Source organism: Bactrocera dorsalis, chromosome 4 (assembly GCF_023373825.1).
Source record: "Bactrocera dorsalis isolate Fly_Bdor chromosome 4, ASM2337382v1, whole genome shotgun sequence".
Lineage (NCBI taxonomy): Eukaryota > Metazoa > Arthropoda > Insecta > Diptera > Tephritidae > Bactrocera > Bactrocera dorsalis.
In genome coordinates this window covers 56,866,985-56,889,845 of record NC_064306.1, presented here as the reverse complement: position 1 = coordinate 56,889,845, position 22,861 = coordinate 56,866,985, and the positions used below count along the sequence as shown (strand labels likewise).

General features: G+C 36.0%; 1 protein-coding gene across 5 annotated transcripts; it reads right to left on the bottom strand.

Moving 5' to 3' along the window:
- Positions 1–297: 297 nt before the first annotated feature.
- On the bottom strand, positions 298–22,832 carry LOC105224323 (cytochrome P450 4g15). Of its 5 annotated transcripts, XR_007422650.1 has the most exons (7): positions 21,866–22,832; positions 18,950–19,147; positions 14,008–14,190; positions 2,250–3,197; positions 1,159–2,180; positions 834–1,106; positions 298–770 (listed from the first exon to the last, which is right to left on the bottom strand). XR_007422650.1 is itself a non-coding variant. In XM_049455425.1 (5 exons), exons 1-5 carry the CDS (start codon positions 22,065–22,067, stop codon positions 2,002–2,004), a joined length of 1,710 nt encoding a protein of 569 aa, XP_049311382.1. In that variant the 5' UTR covers positions 22,068–22,832; the 3' UTR covers positions 298–2,001. The 5 variants fall into 5 exon arrangements, 1 of the variants encoding a protein (XP_049311382.1); XR_007422647.1 differs by having other exon boundaries at positions 298–1,106; XR_007422648.1 differs by having other exon boundaries at positions 298–1,106; positions 1,188–2,180.
- Between the last annotated feature and the right edge of the window lie 29 nt (positions 22,833–22,861).

Here is a 22,861-nt window from a genome sequence, read left to right as displayed (position 1 = left end):
TGTAGTTTTCGGTTCCGCAGTTTCGTTTATTTGTGTAAATGTTAGTGATTTTAATTAATTTGTAACAGTAAAAAGTATAAAAATTCAAAAGTGGCTCTTAGATTTGTGTTTCCTAAGTAGTTTTCCTACATTTGTGATGGTAGTTTAGTTAGAGAAAGAAAATTTACAAACGCGTACCCGTTTCGTTAAGATAATCCTTTAAATGTTTGTTAAAATGCTAAACTTTTACTTTCAAATCGATAAAATTTGTGAATGTCGAAAGCAATCCTCATCGAAATCAAGGTAAGCTTTACTATATATTCTAACATTTCAACAATCTGAGTTTTTATTGTTTCTTTGCAGGTAAAATTTACATTGATCGTGTGGAAGTACATATGTTACTATCATTTTTCTCATTACACATCTTCTTGTTAATTTCATTTTACAACACCACTCTTAACCATATATCGGTATTTAAAAATATCAGTAAATAATTTTAACTGTTAATAGCTAAGAATACTGTAACTACTGACGACGCTCGATTCATATTATCCTTCATCTGAGTTTAGTTAAGTGACATGACTCCATTGTGGTAGCGACAGAAAACGATCCTCAAATAACTTTTTGGGGATATGAAGTAGCGGGTCGCCAGTCGCTGTCTGATAAAAATCCGAATACGTTACGATTATGTACATTTAACTGTCGTTCGATATTTTCGCATCAATATCCTTTTAATAATTTCCGGGAAGTTATTTCCTGTCCAAACACTTATACCAATTCAGTTCCGCCGTCTGCATTTTGTGAAATAAATATTCTGAATTAATTTTGATGAAGATATCTAGAGAAGCGATAACCTTTTAAGTTCATTCCATTGACTAGACTGTTTTGGAACGTTCGTTTTTTTGCGTTAAGTGACTTCGATGACAGCTAACTTTCCTCCAAGCAGTGTACTCGCTGCAACAACAACATGACTGAAAGTACTTAATTTTTGCCGCAGTTTAAAAAGGCTTGAAATAATAATAAGTGATGGTCTATGTCCGTATCGAATTTAAATCCTTTTGATCGGATTGAACTGAGAGCCTTGCAAATGTTTATCACATAGTTCGGAGGTGATTGGCCGACTTGTCCTGCAAATAGATGTTCGTTACAAAGATTTTCATTCAACTAATACTTTTATACATTGGTTGCAGGACCCTAGTAATAAGAACCTTAGGATAACCAAAATCGGGTTTACATTCCAACTGAAATTTCGTTAATTTCTCTGGTCAAAAGTATTACATTTGTGCAATTGAGTACATCAACAAATCCTTGGGTGATTTAGGAGTTTATGCCTTCTTCACATTTTGCTTTCATTCTTATTTATGTGGCTGATATATTCCGTACTTGTCGATTTGTGCAGCTTAATGTCAACTACGGCTACATAAGCGATTTCTGCCATTAACTTGTAATTTGATATGCTAAAATTTTTTGGAATCCCATTTGTACACTTGGCTTTTTGTTTACAATCTGATTCTTTCGGTATAGCTTTGTCCGTTTTACATCATAAACAGCTGATGCGTTTGACATTTCAGATGTTGCCAGGTAATTTTTTAGTTGACGCAAAATTGTTAAAAATTGTGCGGTTTATTTTAGGAGTTGCCACAAAATTTTTAAACAAAATTAAAATTCTAAAAATTGTGAGGTTAATTTTTGATGGAGACACATAATTTTTAGCTGGCGTGAAAATTATCAAAATAGCATGAACTTGGAATATTCTCGACATTAGGCTGTTAAAATTATTATTTTAGGTAATTAAAGTGATATTTGGTAATTTATTGACACAAACATTTATTACTTGGGTTAAAACAGTACAGTCAGTCAAAGGACGTGTATTTCTTCCTGTCTAAATAAATGCGGTTTTATTTATTTTCACAAAAAAGAACATTTAACCTCAAGTATGTGAAAAATATATGTATATATATTTGAATGTATTGTAAATCCAAAACCTAGTAGAATTATAAAATTATTAGACGGTTGAGTCTTTTATTTTGACTTCGGTTTGGGCTGTCTCGGCTGCAAGCGTACACGGAAGCCCTCCTCACGTTTCAATATGATATCGGCTTGTAGCTTGAAATCGGCCTCGGTCAAATCCGAATAGACGCGATAGTTTCGCAGAATGGTCGATAGGAGTATTTTCAGTTTAAGCATGGCGTATTTACGGCCTAAAAAAACAACAAAGTATTATGCATGTAAAAATAGCCTGTTAAAATATTATCTTTATTTTCACCTACCAACACAACTCCGCGGTCCCGCTGAGAACGGCACAAAGGCATAGTAATGTCTATTGGCTTGACGTTCGGGCAAAAAGTTATCGGGATTGAATATATTTGGATTCTCATAGACCTTTGGATTGCGATGCAATTTGACTGTAGCCACTGTAACGGTGGCACCACGTGGTATAACATATGGTCCGGATGCCAATTTTAAGTCTTCCCGTAGTTCACGTGCTATCAACGGCACCGGTGGATACATGCGTAACGTCTCCATAAGGCAACGTTCCATATATTTCATTTCTAAGGTGTCCTGAAATGTAGCCGGCCGATCTGAGTCACCGAATATTTCGTCCAGCTCGGCAATTACGCGATCCTGTATACCCTGATGTATGCCCATCAACGAGAGAAAGAATGATGAACCGGCTGCGGTGGTATCGTGTCCCTCAAACATAATCGTATCGACCTGTTCTTTGATTTCGGTATCGTTGAGTAAAGCACCATTTTGTGCGCTCTCCAACAACAGATCGAGGAAGGCCAAACGTTTTTTCTCGCCCACATCATTCTCCTCGACATCCAGATCATCTTTCAAACCCTCCGCTTGTCCAAACGACAAACCTTCAACGGATGTTTCTTTTGTGTTTTTTAGGTCTTCTTCTTTTGTTGCTGCTTTTGGTGTGGGTGGTGGTGTAATTTTTTTAGCTGTCGCTTCTTGTTGGGCCAGCGAACCGCGTGTACCGTTAGCAAATGCGGCCTTCTTGTGTTTGATTACTTTCGTCGTGAGTCCGTGTATGATATTCAGCAATTTACCTTGCTCGTGATAATATCTGGAGAGCGTGAAGATGAATTCATTTCGTAGTAGAATACTGCGAGAGCGCAAATGTAGTATATCGCACATTTTCATAACGGCCAAAGCGTACTCATAGCCCGATTTGTCCTGGGTTTTCTTCGAAACACCCATTGCCGTCTCTGCAATTGGTTTTTAGAAGAATGAAATGGTTAAACAAGGTCATTTTGAGTAAAATGAACATATTTAAAGATTTTTTAGAAGCACAAAATTTCACAGCATGAGAGAGTTTAAGGTTTTTAGAATAAATCTTTCTCTATTTTGGAGTATGTTTAAGGAATTGGTCTCTAATTACACGACCTTATTAAATTGACAAGGTTTTGGATCTTAAACTATCAGCAGCAATCAATATTCCTCCACAAAAGCGGATATGGGTAGTTGGCGCAGATTGTGTGGTCTTCATTTTTGTGGGCTGGGCAGAGAACACTTAAATTCCAATGGTCGGGCATGCTTTCATCCGGCCATATTTTATAAAGAAACCGATGGATGCTCCTTATCAGTTTTTTATCGCCGTATTTGAAGAGCTCGGCCGGCAATCCATCGGCCACCGCCGCTTTGTTGTACTTCAGACGGCTAATTGCTATTCGATCTCCTTCTAAGTTGGGCAAAGAACGTCCGCTCCATCGTCATCGATCGGGGGATCGGGTTCACCATCTCCAGATGTTATGCTTTCATTGCTATTCAGCAGGTTGGAGAAGTGTTTCCTTTATCATTTCAGTATGCTGTTACTTGATCACCTCTGGATGTTCCACAAGTCGCCGCATCTTTTCGTAGATTTTTCGAGCATTATCTCTGTCACCCAGCTGGTCTACGTCTTCGTACTCACGCATTTCGGGCTCTCTCGTTTTTTGTCTGCAAATGCGTCTCGCTTCCCTTTTCAACTCTCTGTCATCGTACCAGCTGTTCTTTTGTCTTTTCCTAAAAGCAATGGTTTCGTTTGAGCAGTATGTAAGGAGCTTGAAATGTCGTCCCAGAGTTCCCCTATAACAAAATGCTGACGAGTGTTCTTAGAGAGCAGGACTGTAAGCCGAGTAGAAAGTTCGGCTGTTTCTTGTGATTGCAGCTTCTCGACGTCTAACCTTCGTTGTGTTTGTTTATGGGTATTTTTATCTTGACTGCACAAAGATAGTGGTCCGAGTCGATGTTAGGACCAAGGAGCGAACGCATGTCTAAAATACTATTGATGTGTCTTCCGTCTATCATAACATGATCGATCTGCTCGGTCGATCGATTCGAAGACATCCAAGTAGCTTCATATGCTGGAATCTAGTAATACAGATAACCATATTTCGGACCCTGACAAGTCGATCAGCCAGAATTTACCGACAGTTGTTGACAAAAATACCTTCTTTGTCCTTCTCTTCCGTCGGGGCGTGGGCGCAAATAAGCGATATATATACGAGGACATCAATCAGCTGGAGCTCGGGCATCCTCCCGATTAAGGGACCGGACATACCAGGTGCACACCCTTAAATGGTAATCCTTAATGCGCTTGCCATGGTCGCCATCAAAAGAGGGGTATTTCGTTCTAGGCTGTTGCTTAGATTTCAATGAGGGCGATTTTTACGTGGCACGTCCCAAACCTAAAGCATAACCATAGACACAATATGTTCTAGCAGAGTAGTGATTTTGGCTTAAAAGACGAAAACATTTGAAGATGAGGAAAGAGAGGCATTACTCTATGAAAGTTGTTGCCAAACACCAGAAGAGCTTGAAGAATCTTTGGGAGTTACTCACGCCGCCATTTTACAACGTTTAAAAGCAGCTGGGTACAATCAAAAGCAAGAAAATAGAGTGCCATATGAATTGGAGTCAAGAGACCTTGAAAGACGATTTCGCATCTCAAAAATGCTGCATGAGCGCTACAAAAATAAGAGGATTTTGCCTCTTTTTGTGACTGGTGAGGAAAAATGGATCCATTATGAAAACGCTAAATGCAAAAATTCATATGTGAAACCTTGCCAACCTGCCAAATCAACGTCAAAGCCGAATATCCAGTAATGCAGCGGACCCCCTCGAGTACCCCAGGCCCCCTTCTCTCCTTCACTGCATACAACTTCCGGGTAATAACTATTAGGTAACACATAAGATCACGTCTGTCTCAAAGAATGAGCATGAATGCTCTCTGACCTCAAGTGAAATAATTACCGTTTAATTGATTCGCGTCACATGCGGTGCATGCACACTGCTTGCACCGTTATATTTATGTAAACAAATTCATAATTCAGTGCAACAGCCCTCAGCAAAAGCAAAAGCTTGTAGCGGCGAAAAGGTCCAACAACAAAGCTGGTCGCAATCAGTTTAAATTTTTAATTACAACAAATACGACATACAGACAGACGCGCTGAACATGGAAAATTTTGCCAAAAAGTTGCAATTTTGCAAATAATAACATATCTACGCGTGCTTGTGTGTGTGTGTGTGTGCACGAAACCGGTCATCAAACTATCTGCATCGCCGATTATCCAATTCAATTGAAGAAAAGCCCGAAGAAAGTGCTGGCAAAAGGAAAACAAACCGCCGCAGCTCTCAAACTTACATAACAGCAGCGCGGTATGATCGCGCTTTGCGGGTTCGGCGGCGAGGAGCGACAAAGCTCTACGCTTTGCATGCTTCGATTACTCCAGCGACCATCAGGGGTTCGTCGTTGCTCAACGCCCAAATGGCGAACAAAGCAAATAGCAATGGGAAATAATGCTAGGTGACGCCAAGCTATGCTATGCCATGCCATGCGCTGCCACGGAAAGTTAAACCGTTGTCTTAGCAAAGCATGTTGGCGGTTTGCCGGAACGCCAAGTTGTCCAATGGTCGGTTGCAGCGACCTACTGACGCACTCATGCTCGTAACAACCGGTCAGCTGTGCAGCGAAACACAATGCCGAAGAAAATTCGCAATTTTTTTGCACTCAAAGTGCAAGTTGAACGAAGCCACTCGAAAGTGCCGATGTGTGTGTGTGTGTTTGTAAATTTGTGAGATAGAAAAGTGGGTAAATAAAACGATGTATTACATGTTTTTTTTTTGTAATCAATGTTGGCGTGTGAATTTGATATTATTTTGATTTACTTAAAATGAGCGAATTTCCTCGTTGCTACCTTTTTCTACATTACTGTGTGTCATAAAAGTGTTCGAACTCAATTTTTTAAATAATTGCTAATTTGCATTTTTATATTACTTTAATGTAATTTTCGATATTAGTACTGCTTGTATGAGTTTTTGACTATAGTATGAATACGAATGAAAAGAATCTTCAACTTGCGCAGTTTGTATGACATAACATACGAGGTTTGACAATTAAGTAATGAGACTGATTTTATTGCCGCGCTTGTGGTAAACCTGTGATCTTGAAATTCCGGGCATCCCTCCCCTCTCCATTAATATATGCACCATCCCTCTAGCTTGTTTAGTTCGCCTGCTGCGTCAAGTTGAGTAGACGTGTGTTTGTAGTTCTCAAAGCTCAAAAAAAAGCTCGCGTGGGCAAGTCAAAGGTGAAAACGATGATTTTTGCCTTTTTTGATAGCCGTGAAATCGTACACAAAGAATTCGTTCCACCGGGGAAAACTGTGAATCAAGTCTACTATTGCCAAGTACTCGAAAGATTGCGAAAACGAGTCAACAGGGTGCGCCCAGACATCGCTCGTAAATGGATCCTTCATCACGACAACGCGCCGTGCCACACCGCCCTCAGCGTGTCCCAGTATTTGGCTTCTAAAGGGATCACCGTGTTGCAACAACCGCCTTATTCGCCCGACATGTCACCCTGTGACTTTTTTGTTTCCTAAAAAAAATCGGTAGTCAAAGGAACCCATTTTGAGTCGATTACGGACATCCAGGCGACCGTGACGAGGGTACTCGCGGATATCATAGTCGAAGCGTTCCAGAAATGTTACGAAGCATGGAAAACGCGCTGGAATCGCTGTATAGCTGCCCAAGGGGACTACTTTGAAGGGAATGGCAGAGTTGTAGAATAATTTTTAAATATACGATTTTTATGGAATCAGTCTCATTACTTAATTGTCATACCTCGTATACAGCGTGTTAGCTTAGGCTAGAAGGTTACTTTAGGTAAGGCTAGGTTAGATGACTGATCTAGAGAGATCGCACGTAGACTGCTATATAGAGTACTTTGTGAAGCCATAGAAAAGAAGAACTTCTGTGTTCGAGCTTATGAATTAGTAAAATGCCTAGTAGCCAATACAAATTTGCAGAGGTGTTTCATTTATATTTCCGCCAGTAGGATGTCTGAAGGTATGCGCTTCCAAACCCGGGACAGTCAACAAACAAGTGTTGAGTTGTTTCCGGGTCTCCTTGCATACAGTTTCTGCGGCGTCTGGTAAGATTTCTGACCTTAGAGCATGGATGGAACTAGGGCAGTGGCCTGTTTACACCCTCACAACTAGGGCGAGGCTAGCCTTGCTCAGGCAAATAGATCACTAGATCTTTTGCGATCGATTTACTGATACCGGTTATAGATTGCCTCTCCTAGTCAGCTTTTATGCTTTACAATTGCCTGCGATTCCGCTGTGGCCTGGCACATATATCAGTCTTATCACAAAGAGAATCGATCCTATTGAAAGCCAGGTTTGGTTTTCACGTTTGTTTAGGGATTTGTTTAAAATTTTGTCAGTGTGTTCAGTAAGGTTTGCCATTTCTCATGGCACTCTTCACTTTCGTACAACGCTCGGAAATTGTCCAAGATTATCACGCTCTCAGGTGGCTACTGTAAGAGCTCTTCGCTTAAATCACCTTGGTCGTTTCAAATGAGGCCCATTTCTGGCTGAATGGTTTCGTCAACAAGCAAAGTTGTCGCTATTGGGGTGAGTCAAATCTTCGGGTGGTTTAGGAAATGCCATTGCATCCCAAAAAATTCACCTCTTGATGCGGATTGTGCTATAGCGGACGAAATGCCCTTATATACATATATTTTTTATAATTATAAGCCATTCCGGATACACCCTTTTAAGATATCCATGAAATTGTGGGAGTCTAATATGTCACCTGATGGCTGACGAAGAAAAGCACGATCCAAATAGATAGCAGAAGTAAGTGGATGCGGAACCGATGAAAATTGAAATCTGCAACAGATATCGTTGTGCGTAACGCAGAACCGACTGGCGAAGGTTTGTCGACGCGGCCACGGCTGACACCCGATTGTAGTGCCATTTATGATGATAAAGCCCAGACAACGTTTTCCTAGTTACAGCTAAAAAGCGCAAAAATCGGACGCGACTACGTCTATGATACTTCCAAAATTATAATGCAATTCTGACAGCTTGAAACACATTAAAAACTTAAACTTGTAAAAATTTTGATGCTGAAAGAATGCGAAGCCTTGACCTTAGGTGAAAATTAATCCTGATTGAAAGCTTCGTTAGGAAGGACAATGTGCCTCTCTAACGTGCGACTTTTTCAATCTACTCTTGGAGAAAATAGTTCGAGCTGCAGATCTGAATAGGGAAGGTACAATCTTCTATGAGAGAGTACAGCTGCTGGCATATGTCGATGAAATAGTTTTCGTTGGCCCCAACAACTTCGCCGTTAGTTCTGATTTCTCAAACTGAATAAGGAAACAAAGCAAAAGGGTCTGGTATTGAACGAAGGCAAGCCGAAATATCTCCTGTCATCAAACAAACAGTCGTCGCACTCGGGACTTGGCTTCTACGTCACTGTTGACAGTCATAACTTTGAAGTTGTAAATCCAACGCAGAATAACTCTTGCCCACAGACTACTTCGGACTGAGTAGGCAATTGAAAAGTGAAGTCCTCTCTCGACAAACAAAAACCAAACTCTATAAGTCACTCATTCTCCCCGTCCTGCTATGGTGGACGATGACAATATCTGATGAGTCGACATTACTAGTTTTCGAGAGAAAGGTTCTGTGGAAGATTTATGGTCCTTTGTGCGTTGGCCACGGCAAATATGGCATTCGATGGAACCATGAGCTGTATGAGATATACGACAACATTGATATAGTTTAGCGAAATAAAAGACAGACTGTCTAGACCATGTCGACCGAATGGATGAAACCACTCTAGCTCTGAGAGTATTCGATGCAGTACCTGCCGGGGAAAGCTGAGGAAGCGGTGGACCTCTGTTGAAAAGACCAGGTGGAGAAGGACCTGGCTTCGCTTGGAATCTTCAATTGGCGCCAAAAAGCGAAAAGGAAGAACGACTCGCGCGTTGGATATGGGTCGGAGTTGCGAACTCGGCTATAACCGCGTAAGTGGTGTCTACGCCAATAAAGATGAAGAATAAGTAATTACTTTTTTTTGGCAATAAAATATGTGTCGTCAGTTCATATCTTAAGTTTTGTGAAAATAATAACTTTTTATTGGAAAGAAGTGTTTAAAAAATGTTTTCGCAAAAACATACTCCGAAGCACTGTAAGAAAGAAGAAGATCAATCTGCTTAATTGCTCATTCGCAAAGCAAAAACTGCGAAGAAAACTAATAAAGAAAATGTAATGTGCGCACATAAATAACTCCACTGTGCGTGAGAGAGTAAAAGAGTAAGAGGGAGGGAGTGCATTACATAACAATACATGGTTTTGCGCGGCGTTTGTGCTAATATGGCTTTTTTCCTGCCAGCGGCAGCACGCATGCAACATGCAGACGCCCATAAGATACGCTTTCATGCCAAATGCAGCCTGCATACCAACCAGTTTTGGTTTCTTTGCTATAACCAATTTTTCTTTGTGCTATTTTCTCTTTTCATTCGTCTACGGCGCTGCCAGCGTTAGGCGACGCGACGCCAAAGCCATCAGCGTACAATGTACCATACATACATACAACATTGAAGCTCATGCAATTCTTGCAACTTTGCTAGATACTTGTATGTAAGTATGTCATAATTTGCGCCCGCAACCATGTTTGAGTGGCATATGATCGGCTCTTGACTGCTGTCAATCAAATTCGTCACGTCAGGCGGCCGCTGTTCCCGCGAAAAGTCAGAACTTATCTCTTCTAAGGATGACTTCCAAGGCTGCATTTACATATTGGCCGCACAGATGACTGATAACTGCTGCGCTACGCGTGCCGGATAAATTCCTTTGGATTAGGAGAGTTTTCTCCTTTGAATTTACATACATATGTGCAAAATTTCTATTAACAATGAAGGGCTAACTACATCGCTTGCATTTTGATTAGAACCTAAGGAGCGTCATAAACGTGGTGTTAGGTATTTCTATTAGCAATCAAGGGCTAAGTACAACTCCTGCATTCTGATGAGGACGTAAGGTGTGTCATACACGTATCGCCAGATATTTAAAGGCGCGTTGAAATGAAAATGTGAACTGATAAGGTGAGGTTAGTAGAGGCCATTCAACTTGTCGCAGCGCAATAGGGAACCCGCACGTGTCGGTACTGTGCTATGGAGACAATGTAAATCACATAGAGTTCATTGCGTTTAGTTTAGTACAAAGTACAAAAAGTCTACGTAAGCGCGAATCGGTATTAAAATAGATTATATGGAGGTCTTCACTCGAGTGATGCAATATTTCAACGTCATGTGTATTGAGTTTGATGAATTTCCGGGAAGATATGGCCCCTTCTAGCTTTTAAGAAATTAAGATTAGACTTCACGTGGACAAATTTAAACACGTGGACGCTCGCAAATTGTGACCTGAGTTGACTTTTAAGAATTTAAGATTGGACTACACGAGGCCAAATTTCAGCACCACGTTCGTTGAAGTGTTCTCGAATCCTTCCTGTCGAACATTCAAGGCAGTGCTTACATTTTTATTACTTTTTTAACAGTCCCCTTGTTTTTGTCTGCTCTTTTATCAAAAAATAATTTATACTGTTGTTTATAGATTATACATCCTGTGGTCTTCATCTTTTTTGGCGGCTTTAGCTGTCATCACATGATCTGGTGGCAACAATATATGCATTTCAAGAGGTACCGACTCTCGATCCAAATTTTTTTGAACTCAAATAGTGGAATATTTAACAATTCATGGGACCGACAATACCGAGTATTAGTCCAAGCTTTTACTTTTTTACTGTAGCTAGCTTTGAAAACCTCGAAAGCCCAATCATGTCTAGGACAGTTAGTAAAGTATTTTATTGAGAATCTCGAACTAAATACTAAAGGTATCACAGTGGTACTCTTGATGTTTAATATCGCAAAAGTTTCACAAAGCGTACCCCCAAAACAGATCAAATTTTAGACTGAGCAAAATTACATTATCTCAATAGTTCTTTAACAGCTTGCTACTATGGTAATATTCAAAAGCCGATTTAACGATTTAAGCGCGATCACATGGTTTACTATATTCATACTTCTTGAGCTTTGTCGGTAACCTGGTTGGAGAGTTTTCGGGCCAAAGGACAAGTATACGACCTTATTTCGTTCCGTTTATACATATATTCACAGAACACTCCTAATGAAAATTTTCGACATCCCGAAAATTCGGGATCAGTTCGGGATTCAGAATATTTTTTTTTGAATCCTGAAATTTTTCATTAAGAATGTTTCGGAAAATTCGGAAACCTTTTTCGGAATCCCGAAATTTTCGGTTAAGAATGTTCCCGAAAGTTCGGAAAGCGGAATATTTTTAGGAGTTTCGAAATTTCTTGAAATTCCGAAAATTCGGAATCAACTTGGGATTCAGAATTTTTTTCGGAAACCCGAATTTTTCGATAATTTTTCGGGATCCCGAAATTGTTTATTAGGAATGTTCTGCGAAAATATAAACGAATTGATTCCGCATTTTCGGGATCAACCAAGTTACTTCTACTCATTTTCTCTCTAATACATAATATTAAGCATATGTATATAATTTATTTACTCTCTTCCACAAAGTTCAGGCCAAATATGTCAGTAGGTGGGGAAAAACTACTTGAACTCACGTCAGCGCCAAATAACCGCCTCCAGCTAATTTCGCGCTGCATATGCCGGCGTCAGCGGTTTGCATTGGCATTTTGACAATTTTCGCTTGTGCGAAGGCAACTACGCCAATGTGCGCTTACGAGCGCAATTTCCAACTGCTTTTAACCTGCGTACACTCGTAAATTTTGTCATCCATTGAATAATTGCAATGTCATTAACATATTTTTTTAATTGCACTTTTTGCATTTGGACGTTTGTAATAGCTTTTATATAAGGCAATAATGGACGATTGAATGATTCAATAATAGTGGGCGCATTGGTTAAGATCGCAGGCGTAATAGTGAGGTTAGGTTGGCAAAAAAAAAATTGAAAAAATTTAGGTAAGTGAGTTGTTGTTATGTTAAATCCAATACGAAGCGGTGTATATTGTGGTTAGAAGATAGTAATGGGAACTCATTTTAATGTTAGTATGATGTACGGGTCCTTAGTTGTTCCGGGATCATTTTTGGGAGACTAAAAATTAAAGTGACTAAAGTATTCTATGTAGAAGATCGATTAAAAACCGTTCATCAGAAAGTTGATCAAAAACTGACATTTTATTCTATTCGTAACCTATACATAACCTATGCATAACATATCCATAACCTATTCATAACCAATCCATAACCGATTCATCACCTCAAAGAAAAACAAAACTTAAAAATTCCATAATCGAAGGTTTTAGAACCGATCCCTCACAAGGGTACCTCAAAAAAAAAACTTTCAAATTTCCAAATGGTCGGTTTTGGCTTCACGGTAGTCCAACTGACAAGGTTTTTTAACCATGCCAATTTGGTGATATCATTATTATACAGTTTGAGATCAGTGAAGAGAGAGTTATCTCTTGACACAAACGAGCTAATTCCATATAATTGTATGCCGAAACAAACCATCGTTAAAGTTAGAGAGTATTATACGACAGAGTTAGAAAATTGATCCTAGTGATTAACCTCAAAGCTCTTTGAAAAGTAATATTCTCCTCTGAAACCGGTCGATTCAGCTTCACTTCTCGAAAAATTATCTCTCAATTAAAAACCTAATGCAATTCCTTCGAGTGTTTTCAAAAATAGACACCTCAATTTGCTTGCGTTCTTCGTCACAATGCCGGGGGTACATAATGCATTTGTCGAAGAGAAATTTCCATCAAAATAAGTTAACTAAGTGTACCGACAGCTCATTCATATGACTGCAATTCTATGAATTAATAAATCTGATTTGAAAGGCTTTTCTTTACACTGAGCTATTTTTAACACGACCAGGCCACTTGTGAATGAATCCAGGCATTTAATAATGCGCTAAATATATTTGAATGTGAATAGAAACCTATTGAAGACGGTTGAACTATTAGACTGTCTGGCAAGCCAGTGAAAACGCTGTGAAAGCTCATGTAAAAAGTGTGGGAATATATTTTGATTGATAGATATTAGAATGCTGTAAGATGGGGAGGCGGGAAATATTACAGAATTGATTGAGCTAATTGTTGAGTAGACCGATAAGTGAATAGACTGCTGTATACCTGAGATGTTTACTATAATCCTTGGCTCAGAGGTTCTAAGTTAGTAGTAAGACAAGTCCAGTGGGAAGGAAGCATTACTCTTCTGCGAGGTCTGAGAAAGTATGGACGATTTTTTAACTCCAAAATAAAAAGACTTGAAAATGAGAGATTGAGCTGGCTTGGATCAGATGGGCTTCCGAACTCTATCTCAAAGACTTCATCAAAGTCAGACTCATAACAGTATTGAGGTTGATCCAAGTTGAGTTACTTCAATTATTCTTACACAAAATGCTCTCAATTTCAAAGCTCTGATTTAAGCACCGCACGATCGATTTCAACATCTTAAGCTTCTAGTAACAGTTTGGATTTTGAGCAAGATTTCAGTTTTTGTTCCGTGCTTACTCTACCTTCATTTCCAAGTTTTCTTTTCAAAAGCATGCCTCACATTGTTGCTGAAAAATTAAAGAGCCTAGTAGAAACTAGTTCGAAACTACTCAGAGTCTAGTTAACTCTCGTGAATACACCTTACAATAACAGTATGCATAAATTATTTATATGTCGACATACTCACCAAGTAAGATCTCCACTGTCGCCTCGCTCATGTAATCGTGACAATCAAATGTTTTTCCACCCTCGGCACGCAATTTACGCACCACGAGCTGTGAGTTCTCGTTAAATAGATCAATGAAGCTCTTCAGTACATTCAAATGAAATGTGGGAGCGATCAGCTTGCGGTGAGCGCGCCATTTCGCACCTGTTATGTGAAGAGAAAAAGCAAGATATTATTAACATAGTTAAAAAGGTTTTAGCATTTATTTAGTATTTGTTTACATACATAGTTTTTATTCGATTTCAAAAATATTTTTCAAAACTGAAAAGAGTCTGGTCTAAAGTTACATAGCTTTAGCTTGCTTCAGTTAGACTATAGTTACGACTCTCCCTTTTGTATATAAAGGGAGATCCATTTCGATGTTACCTGCTTAAAAAAAAAACACAGAACTTTTAATTTAATGGGGAATTTTAAATATTATTCGAAAGAACCTTCATTGGCATTTATTTTTTGAACATTATCTTTTTGAAATATTAGCTGCTGCCATGTCTTAGATAGTCCATCGGTTGAGTTCTATTTTCGATTACTCGTTCGTGCATTTCTACCGGTGACTGACATCAATGATATTTTGGTTCGAGGCTTGAATCGAAGCGGGATTGTCCGCATAGACTTTGGACTTTACATATACTCTCAGAAAAATTCTAACGATGGAAATTTTTTGAAACCAAAAGTCGCCAATATCACGAGCTTGAATTTCAGGCATCAAATAATCGGTTATCATGGTCGCCATCGACGGTTACGTTCTCACCGGCGTTATTTTAGATTGATTCCACAGAACCGCAAACCATACGAAACCGTTGTTTTTTATGTATGAGATGTCAGCTCTTGAATCTCTTCAGGTTGCTCTTCGTCCAAATGCTACAATTTCGCTTGTGTCCATACGGATTGAGCCTGAAAAGGGCCTCATCGCTGAACAAAATTCGGTTCGGAAACATCGGATTTTCTTGGAACTTTTCAATAACACATGACACTTGGGATGGTCGAGCAGTCAACAATCAAGTATATTTTTTATGAGAATTACCGCTTCATCTGATTTTTTGAAGAGAATAAGAAGTCATATTGAGGTTAATGAAGAACTGTGGTCAGTACTGTATTTTGCAAGTTTCGAATTTTCAACGGAAAATAATACTGGTCCAGTAACTTGGACACAATATGTATCTATTTGAGGTTCGAAGTTTCTTGATACAATCTCTATCTTTTAATACTTTTAAGTCGTTACTATAGACTGGATCTCTATAATCAATGTTTTCGCAATACAAGAAACTTTTGCCAGAGTTGTCACAAAGTGTTCTTCTTCAAAGGTGAGTGTTGTTAAAGGTTAGGTTACACTGGTTATACGCCATACATAAACCTATAGAACCTATATACTCCGAAGCTCCTAGATATCTAAGCAGAGCTTCAGATACACAGTTATCCAGCGATGCGAGAATGCTATATGACCTGTGATTAATCCAACAACGGTTCTGCAGTCTTTTCGAGACCGCTCCCTTGCATCTGATCTTGGCGGTCCTGCTTGCTGTTTAGGTATTCCATCTAACCCTGATCCATCTATCGCCCTTTCGGCAATTTTATTGGGTATCGTTTTTAGAGACTTACGTATTTCCTGAACTGATTCGATAGTCAAACGGATGGCACTTTTGGCAACATCAATAGCTATCTTGATTCTCAGAACGCTCTTGTGGCCCGGAATTCAATATAGGGCAGCAGCTTTCCCGCAGCAAAACGGCTCCCCTGCTTCTAAAGAATAGTGAGTTTAAAAACTTCACCAAAACATCTTTAGAGATGTGAAGTCTTGAAAAACTGCCATTGGTTCTCTTAGTAAACCCAGTTGAATCGCATGTGACGAATGAAATTCATTTGTGGGCCTGAGGTGATGTTCATGCTAATACTATATGTGTTCACTGAATTCGAGAAGGTAACTTCTGTAGGTCAACATTTCACGAGCATATATTTTACGTAGCGGACGGAAGATCGGTAAGGTTGGCACTAATTGAAAGCCGAGAATCTTAGATAACTTTATTAGTCACATTCGGTCAACAGAAAGAGAGATAGAGAGGGAGTGAGAGGTTTCGAAAGTTTTTGATACATTGAAGTGAAAATATTGGGTTGGGCAGCATCCTAGAATTTTTGAGCGAATTTTGAAAAGCGTACCGAGACTTAAAGTCAACGTAGTCCAGTTCTTAGTTTACAGTTCAAAAGTCTTTGAAACTAGGACCACTCGGTTCCACGCGTTCATGACAAGTCGTTAACTGAACTTATTGATACACCCTTCGCTCTTACATACCGACATATACTTGTACGTCAGTTGAGATCTCGTTGATAAGTTTTGTTTATTCATGAAAAATATGCGCGCGTGTGTGTGAAACTCATCGCATATGCAACACAAATGTACATATATGCTTATTAGAATAAATAGTCGCTGCTGATACACACACACGCATACATATACACATATAGAGAAGTGTATAATTCATAAAAACGCGGGCAACCCACGCATATTTCAGTATTTAGTGATGGTCATTGCAGCGTTTTTCAACAAATCTCTCCAAAGTGCCTGCCTATGCATGTGTGTGTGTTTGTATGCATGTATGTACGTATGTATGTATGTGTTAGTCGCACAAAATTACTATTTACGTACAAATTATAAGCACGTTTACATACATACTAATGCAAATTTACCGTTATTCTTGAGCGTGTGATGGCATTTTTATGAATAGACGCAAACACACACACATGCACATACACCTGCACATGTATAGTTGTCTATGTGTGTGGGTCTGTGTTTAGCATTTGCACACACTACTTTCCCCATTTCCTCATGTGGCGAAGCGCTGCGCTTTTAATTTGTTGCCGCTTCGGCTTATTTATTAGGTTATTATGTTGTCAAATGGCCGACGACGCCGCCGACGCAACGTCACACACATTCGCCGAGTATTAATAATTTGACTTTTAATTTATTTATTTTGCTGCAAAACCATAACGAGCGTAAAAACAGAGCATTAAAATTTGCTTGGAAAACGAAAATCGCGAAAAAAAAATTTTTGTAATAAAAATTAAAAAATTTGCCGGAATATTTTGGCACACAAAATAATTGTTTAAGTGATTTACGCGGCGCCGAAAACGCGTAAATCTATTTCGAGAAAATTTAAAGAAATTCGTGTTGAGGTGAACCACCTGCGTGCATAGAAAAGCTCCGCAATATGAAAAGTGAGATTGCTTACGCATGAGAGCTTGCAGCGTGCGCGAAAATGCATTTTGGAAATGGGCAATTTTTGGAATAAAAATATTGAAATATTTTTAAATATTTCTAAAAAATAAAAAATAAATTGTATATAAAAATTTTTATAATAGATGAAATTTATTTAAAATTTTTTAAATAATTTTAAAAAAATTTAAATTAAATATAAGAAAAAAATATTTTTAAAAAATAATGCTTTGTATAAAATTTTTCTTGAATAAATTGCTTATAAAACAATCTGATATACTTATTTTAAAATTGTTTAGAATAAATTTTTTTTAATACTAAACATTTTGAATAATTTTTTGTAAGAAAGTTTAAAAAATTAAAAAAAAAATAAAAAAATTATAAAAAATTAAAAAAAAAAAAAAAATTATAAAAAACTTTTAATAATAGATCATATGTAAAAATAAGTAAAAATTAAAAAAAAAAATAATTATTTTTAAAAAAATTAATTTTTTTATTTAATTTAATTATTTAAAAATTAATTTTTTTTTAAATTATGTGAATATTTTTTATTACAATTTTTTTTTTATTTTTTAACATTTAAAAAATAATGTTTATATACATATGTATATGTATATATTTACAATTTTTTTTTAATATTTTTGGAATATTATAATTTAATTTCTAAAGATATGATATATAATTTAAAATTTATGCAAACTTGACACTTTTTAAAAATAATTTTTTAAATTCTTTTTGGTAATTTATTTCAATTATTTTTATCGTAAAATTAATTTTATACCCTGAACAGGGGATATTAAGTTTGCCACGATGTTTGTAATACCCAAAAGGAAACGTCAGAGACTCTATTAAATACAATATAAATATATATGCAAGTATATATATAGTATATTTCTCTTATATATGATCAGCGTAAATAGCTGAGTCGATTCAGTCATGTACGTCTGTCTGTCCGCCGGTCTGTATACTATTTGAAATTTTGCACCCGTCTTTTTCTCACCAAGAAACTATTTGCCTGAACGCCCGATATCGAACTACTATAGCATATAGCAGCCATACAAACTGATCGATCAAGTGCTTGCATAGACATTTTTTTCATTTGACAATATACATACATATGTCTAATCGAAATTTTCCATGGCTTATTGTCCAAGTCCACAGAGTAATCTCTGAAGAAATTGCTTAGATCGAATCTTTATAATTGGTAATCCAAGTAGAGATACTTTTTTCAAAAGCTTCTTTTTAACAGCTCACAACACCATCACCCATCTTGAGACCCAGCATTCATTATTGGATAATATTTGACCGAATAGGCTACGACTAGCACGCAGTGAAGAAAATATAGCAGCTTTGGGTGAGAGTGTACATTAACACCATGGACAGTCGATTTGACGCCTTGGAGCAAACATCATGAGTATCATTTTATTTACTAGTCAAAATGCTTGAACAAGTCATACAAAATTAGCCTCTACGGTTGAAATATGTGAAACGTAGCCGCAGCTAACATTTGAATGGGATAATACACAAAAAATAATTGCCAAATAATATTCTTTCGAATAATAATAAACATTCCCCATCAATTTTGAAGTTTCTTTATTTTTTCTTCAAAAAAAAGTAGGGAACCTCGAAATGTATCGCCCCTTATATTGCATATGCATACACACATAAACACTCCATATATACATTCAATTTCCTTACCTGTGCTAATGAGTAATCCTTCACCGAGCCATGGCTTGAAGAATTTGTATTCGGATGATTTGTCTATGTAAACTTGGCTGCTCAGCAAAATTTCAACGTCACGTGGATCGTAAATGAAAACGACCAGCTGTGGACCAATCCACATTTTGGCGATATTTTCAAATTCGGAGCTTTTGCGAATGACGGTTTTAAAAACCGCTGCAGGTCACATATAAAATGAAAAAAAAGAAAAGAGAGAGAATGCAATTATTACGAGACAATAAAAATGTCACAATTAAAAAGATTTATAACTGTAATATGTTTTAAGAAGATTTATGACTGCAATATGTTTTAAATTATATTTTGCAATTTATAACGGACAAACAAAAGTGTTAAGAACATTTAAATGCTTTGACAAATAGAACAAATATTATCTAAATTTTTAAGAAGAAAATTTTTGTAAGAAAAGAAAAAAAAATTTTTTAAGGAGATGGAAAAAATATGTGCTTAAAATGAAAATTTAGAAAACTTTTATTTTATGCACTATTTAAATACTTTTGAGTACTTGTAATTGTAATTTCATTGCCAAGACCCATATTTAGTCCATTTATAATGGAATTATAACTAATCAAACACTCTATGAAATAAATTTTATATAAGTAATCAAAATGTATTTATAATTGTCAACAAATATTTATGTAATTAAAAAAATATTTTATAAACGTGCGAAAAGTACTGCAATAATTGATATTTTTAATTGAAGAGCATTAAATTACAAGCAACATAATATAATTACTACTTTTTCCTCCGGTAAAAAAATATCAAATTTTGTAGAACTTCATTGGGATCTTAATAAGTAATCTAAAATTATTCAAAACTAATATTTTTAGTAATCAAAACATATTGTAATCGAATATAAACTTTGTTTAATTACAAATTTTCATAAAAATTGTATTCATTACCAAATAAAATGTTACAAAATAAATAGAAAAGCAGCTATAAAGAAAAACTAATCTCATTACCATAAATCATTACAAAATAATCAAAATATTTACGAGTAATAATTAATATTCCTTTTACACTAATAACTAATAATCAATTGTGGCTTATAAAATTAGTGTTAAAGTGTAAACACCACTAAATACAAAGGAAATACTGGTAATCATCAATAATTCTTGAGAATGAAAAGTAATTTTTCGATACTTTTTGTATTCTTAAGGTATGAAGAGTCAATTAGAAAGAAATTTATAATTTTTTAATGCATTTTTTTATTACGTCTCATGCCTCATGTTTTTTTTTATAAGTATACCTACATATAGAATAACGTAATTATAATTACAAATTATAACCACATAAAGTACTATTCATAAAACGCTTATATGATAAATATGTGAACCGTAAAGTAAAAGTAATCATGTTGAGTAATTAATAAGTAATGCATTACAGCATATGTAATTAAGATGCATCCGTATTTTCAGTAATTGTACAGAAATTATTAGCAATTATTCAAGAAATTAAATTATTTAATGGGAATTAGTACCTGTACTGCATTCATAATTTTTAGGGGATTTTTAACGTCGATCACAAAGTAATTAATATGTAATCCTATCTATCTATATAACTACTATTTCGGTGTCATGTATTTTAATAAATATTTCATTGCGCTATTATTGTAATCCAGTAGAAATAACTAATAATTATACCAGAAAATATGCGCTGATTACCTATATAACGAATTTTTGAAAAAGTACTTTATTACAATATTATGGTAATTCAGCGGTATTTGCTTGTAATTATACAATAAAATGTGTAATGATTAACAATATAATGCATTTTTAAAATACCTATATAATATAAAAAAGTAATTGAAATGTAATCATAATTAATAGAGTAAAAAAGTCAATGCTATTGATTACCAATATATCGGATTTCTAAATAAAATGGAACATAAAGCAATTTAAATGTAATTATAAATAATAAATGTCATTATTTCGGTATAACTTCATTAAAAGTTTAATAACATATTTCTAATATGTATAATAGGATAGATAAGTGGAATATTAAGTAATTAAAATGTAATCTTAATCAGTACTGCCAAATTTCAATTTAATTTCTCTATATAACGAAATTAAATTTCGAGATGATTGTAATTAATAAGTATTCAGTTGCAAACTATTGTAATTCAGAATTATTTACTAGTAATTATACAAAAAAAAATTAATGATTAGCAAAATAAGGCATTTTTAAAATACTTTTGAGATAAATAAGGCTTTTATAAAGTAATTATAATGTAATTGTAAATATAGAATCGAAATTTCGATATAATTAAGGTAGCTAGGTAGTAATGAAAATGTAATTTAATCAGTAGAGCCGAAATTCCAATTTAATTTCTCTAAATACCTAAACCAAATTTTAAGGCCATTGTAATTCCTACGTATTTAGCTCAAAATTATTGTAATCCGGCATTATTTTCTAGTATTTATACAAAAAAAAATGTAATGCTTAGCTAAATAATGCATTTTTAAAATACTTTTGAGATAAATAAGGTTTCCATAAAGTAATTATAATGTAATTGTAAATATAAAATTGAAATTTAGAGATAAATAAGCTTGTCGAAAAGTAATTAGAATGTAATGGTTATCAATATAGGCAAAATTTCTATTAAATTTTTCTATATACCTAATTCTAATTTTAAAGTTATAGTAATTAATAAGTATTTAATTACAAAATTATTGTAATTCAGCATTATTTTGTTTATAATTATACAAAAAATCCATTTTTGAAAGACTTTTTGGATAAATAAGGTTTTCATAAAGTAATTATTATGTAATTGTAATTAATGGAATACAACTTTTGGGATAAATAAGGTTTCCAAAAAGTAATTAAAATGTAATGGTAATCAAGGGAGGCAAAATTTCTGTTTAATTACAAACTTACATGATGCCGGTCCGAATACGTCCAACAAGTGTCCAATAATGGGCAATCCTTTAGGTCCCGGCAAACGATCGGCCAACTTGTAGAGATGGCGTCGCGATAGACGCCAGTAAGTTAGCCATAGCAGAAAAGTGGGCAACAGCAGAAAATAGAAAACGCTGCTGGGCGAAATCAGGACGTGATCCTTTAAAACTTCCAGTGACATATTGACGTACACTTTACTCTAACGCGGTAAACTTAATTCAATTACTTTTTTTTAATAATCTTTATACTTATTTTAATTTTTTACGATATTTTTATTGTATTTTCACTTAATAAGCTTTTAATTTCGTATTTGTTTGTTTGTGTGTGTGTGTATTTTTACACTTTCCGCATACGCTTTTCGTTCAAATCTTCGCAGACAACGATTAATTAAGTCCTTTGGCCATTAAATAGTGCACAATTAATTAGTACACATACATAGACATTCGCACACGATAGATAATATTGTATAATATTGCATAAATTGTATGTAGAAACGGTTCGGGCACCAGCATTTGTATTAAAATATTTTACTGTATGTATGTATGTATGTATATAGGTACATATGCCACTTAATTAGCGCTTTCCACCCTCTTCATGTCATATACACAACCAAGTATGTGTGTGTATGTATGTATGTATGTATGCACACTTAGTAGTTCACTATGCTTGCTTTGAGCATTCACAAACACTATTTTCTACTATTTAGTTAATCCACAAGGCAGGCACTTCCTCTTCAGCTGCTACTATTATGGTTGCTATTGTTGTTTACTGCCATTCAATAATAACGATTGTCTCCAAATGCCCGTTCGCGTTCAACTGGTGGCGTCCGTCCGCCTGTGGTGCGCTTTTATAGCTTTCACACTGAACACTGAGCTAAGGCTGAGCTGAGGTGAGCTGAGTTGGGCTGAGCTTCAGCAAGCGCACAAATCCTCAAATGCACAACAACAGTCCAGGGGAGAAAAAACTGTTACCGCG

Coding starts and splice junctions, on each gene's coding strand:
- LOC105224323 (XM_049455425.1), bottom strand. CDS start 22,067: ATGTCACTGGAAGTTTTAAAGGATCACGTCCTGATTTCGCCCAGCAGC. Junction 14,191..18,949: donor AGGATTACTCATTAGCACAG/GTAAGGAAATTG, acceptor TTCACATAACAG/GTGCGAAATGGCGCGCTCAC. Junction 2,181..2,249: donor GGGACCGCGGAGTTGTGTTG/GTAGGTGAAAAT, acceptor TTGTTTTTTTAG/GCCGTAAATACGCCATGCTT.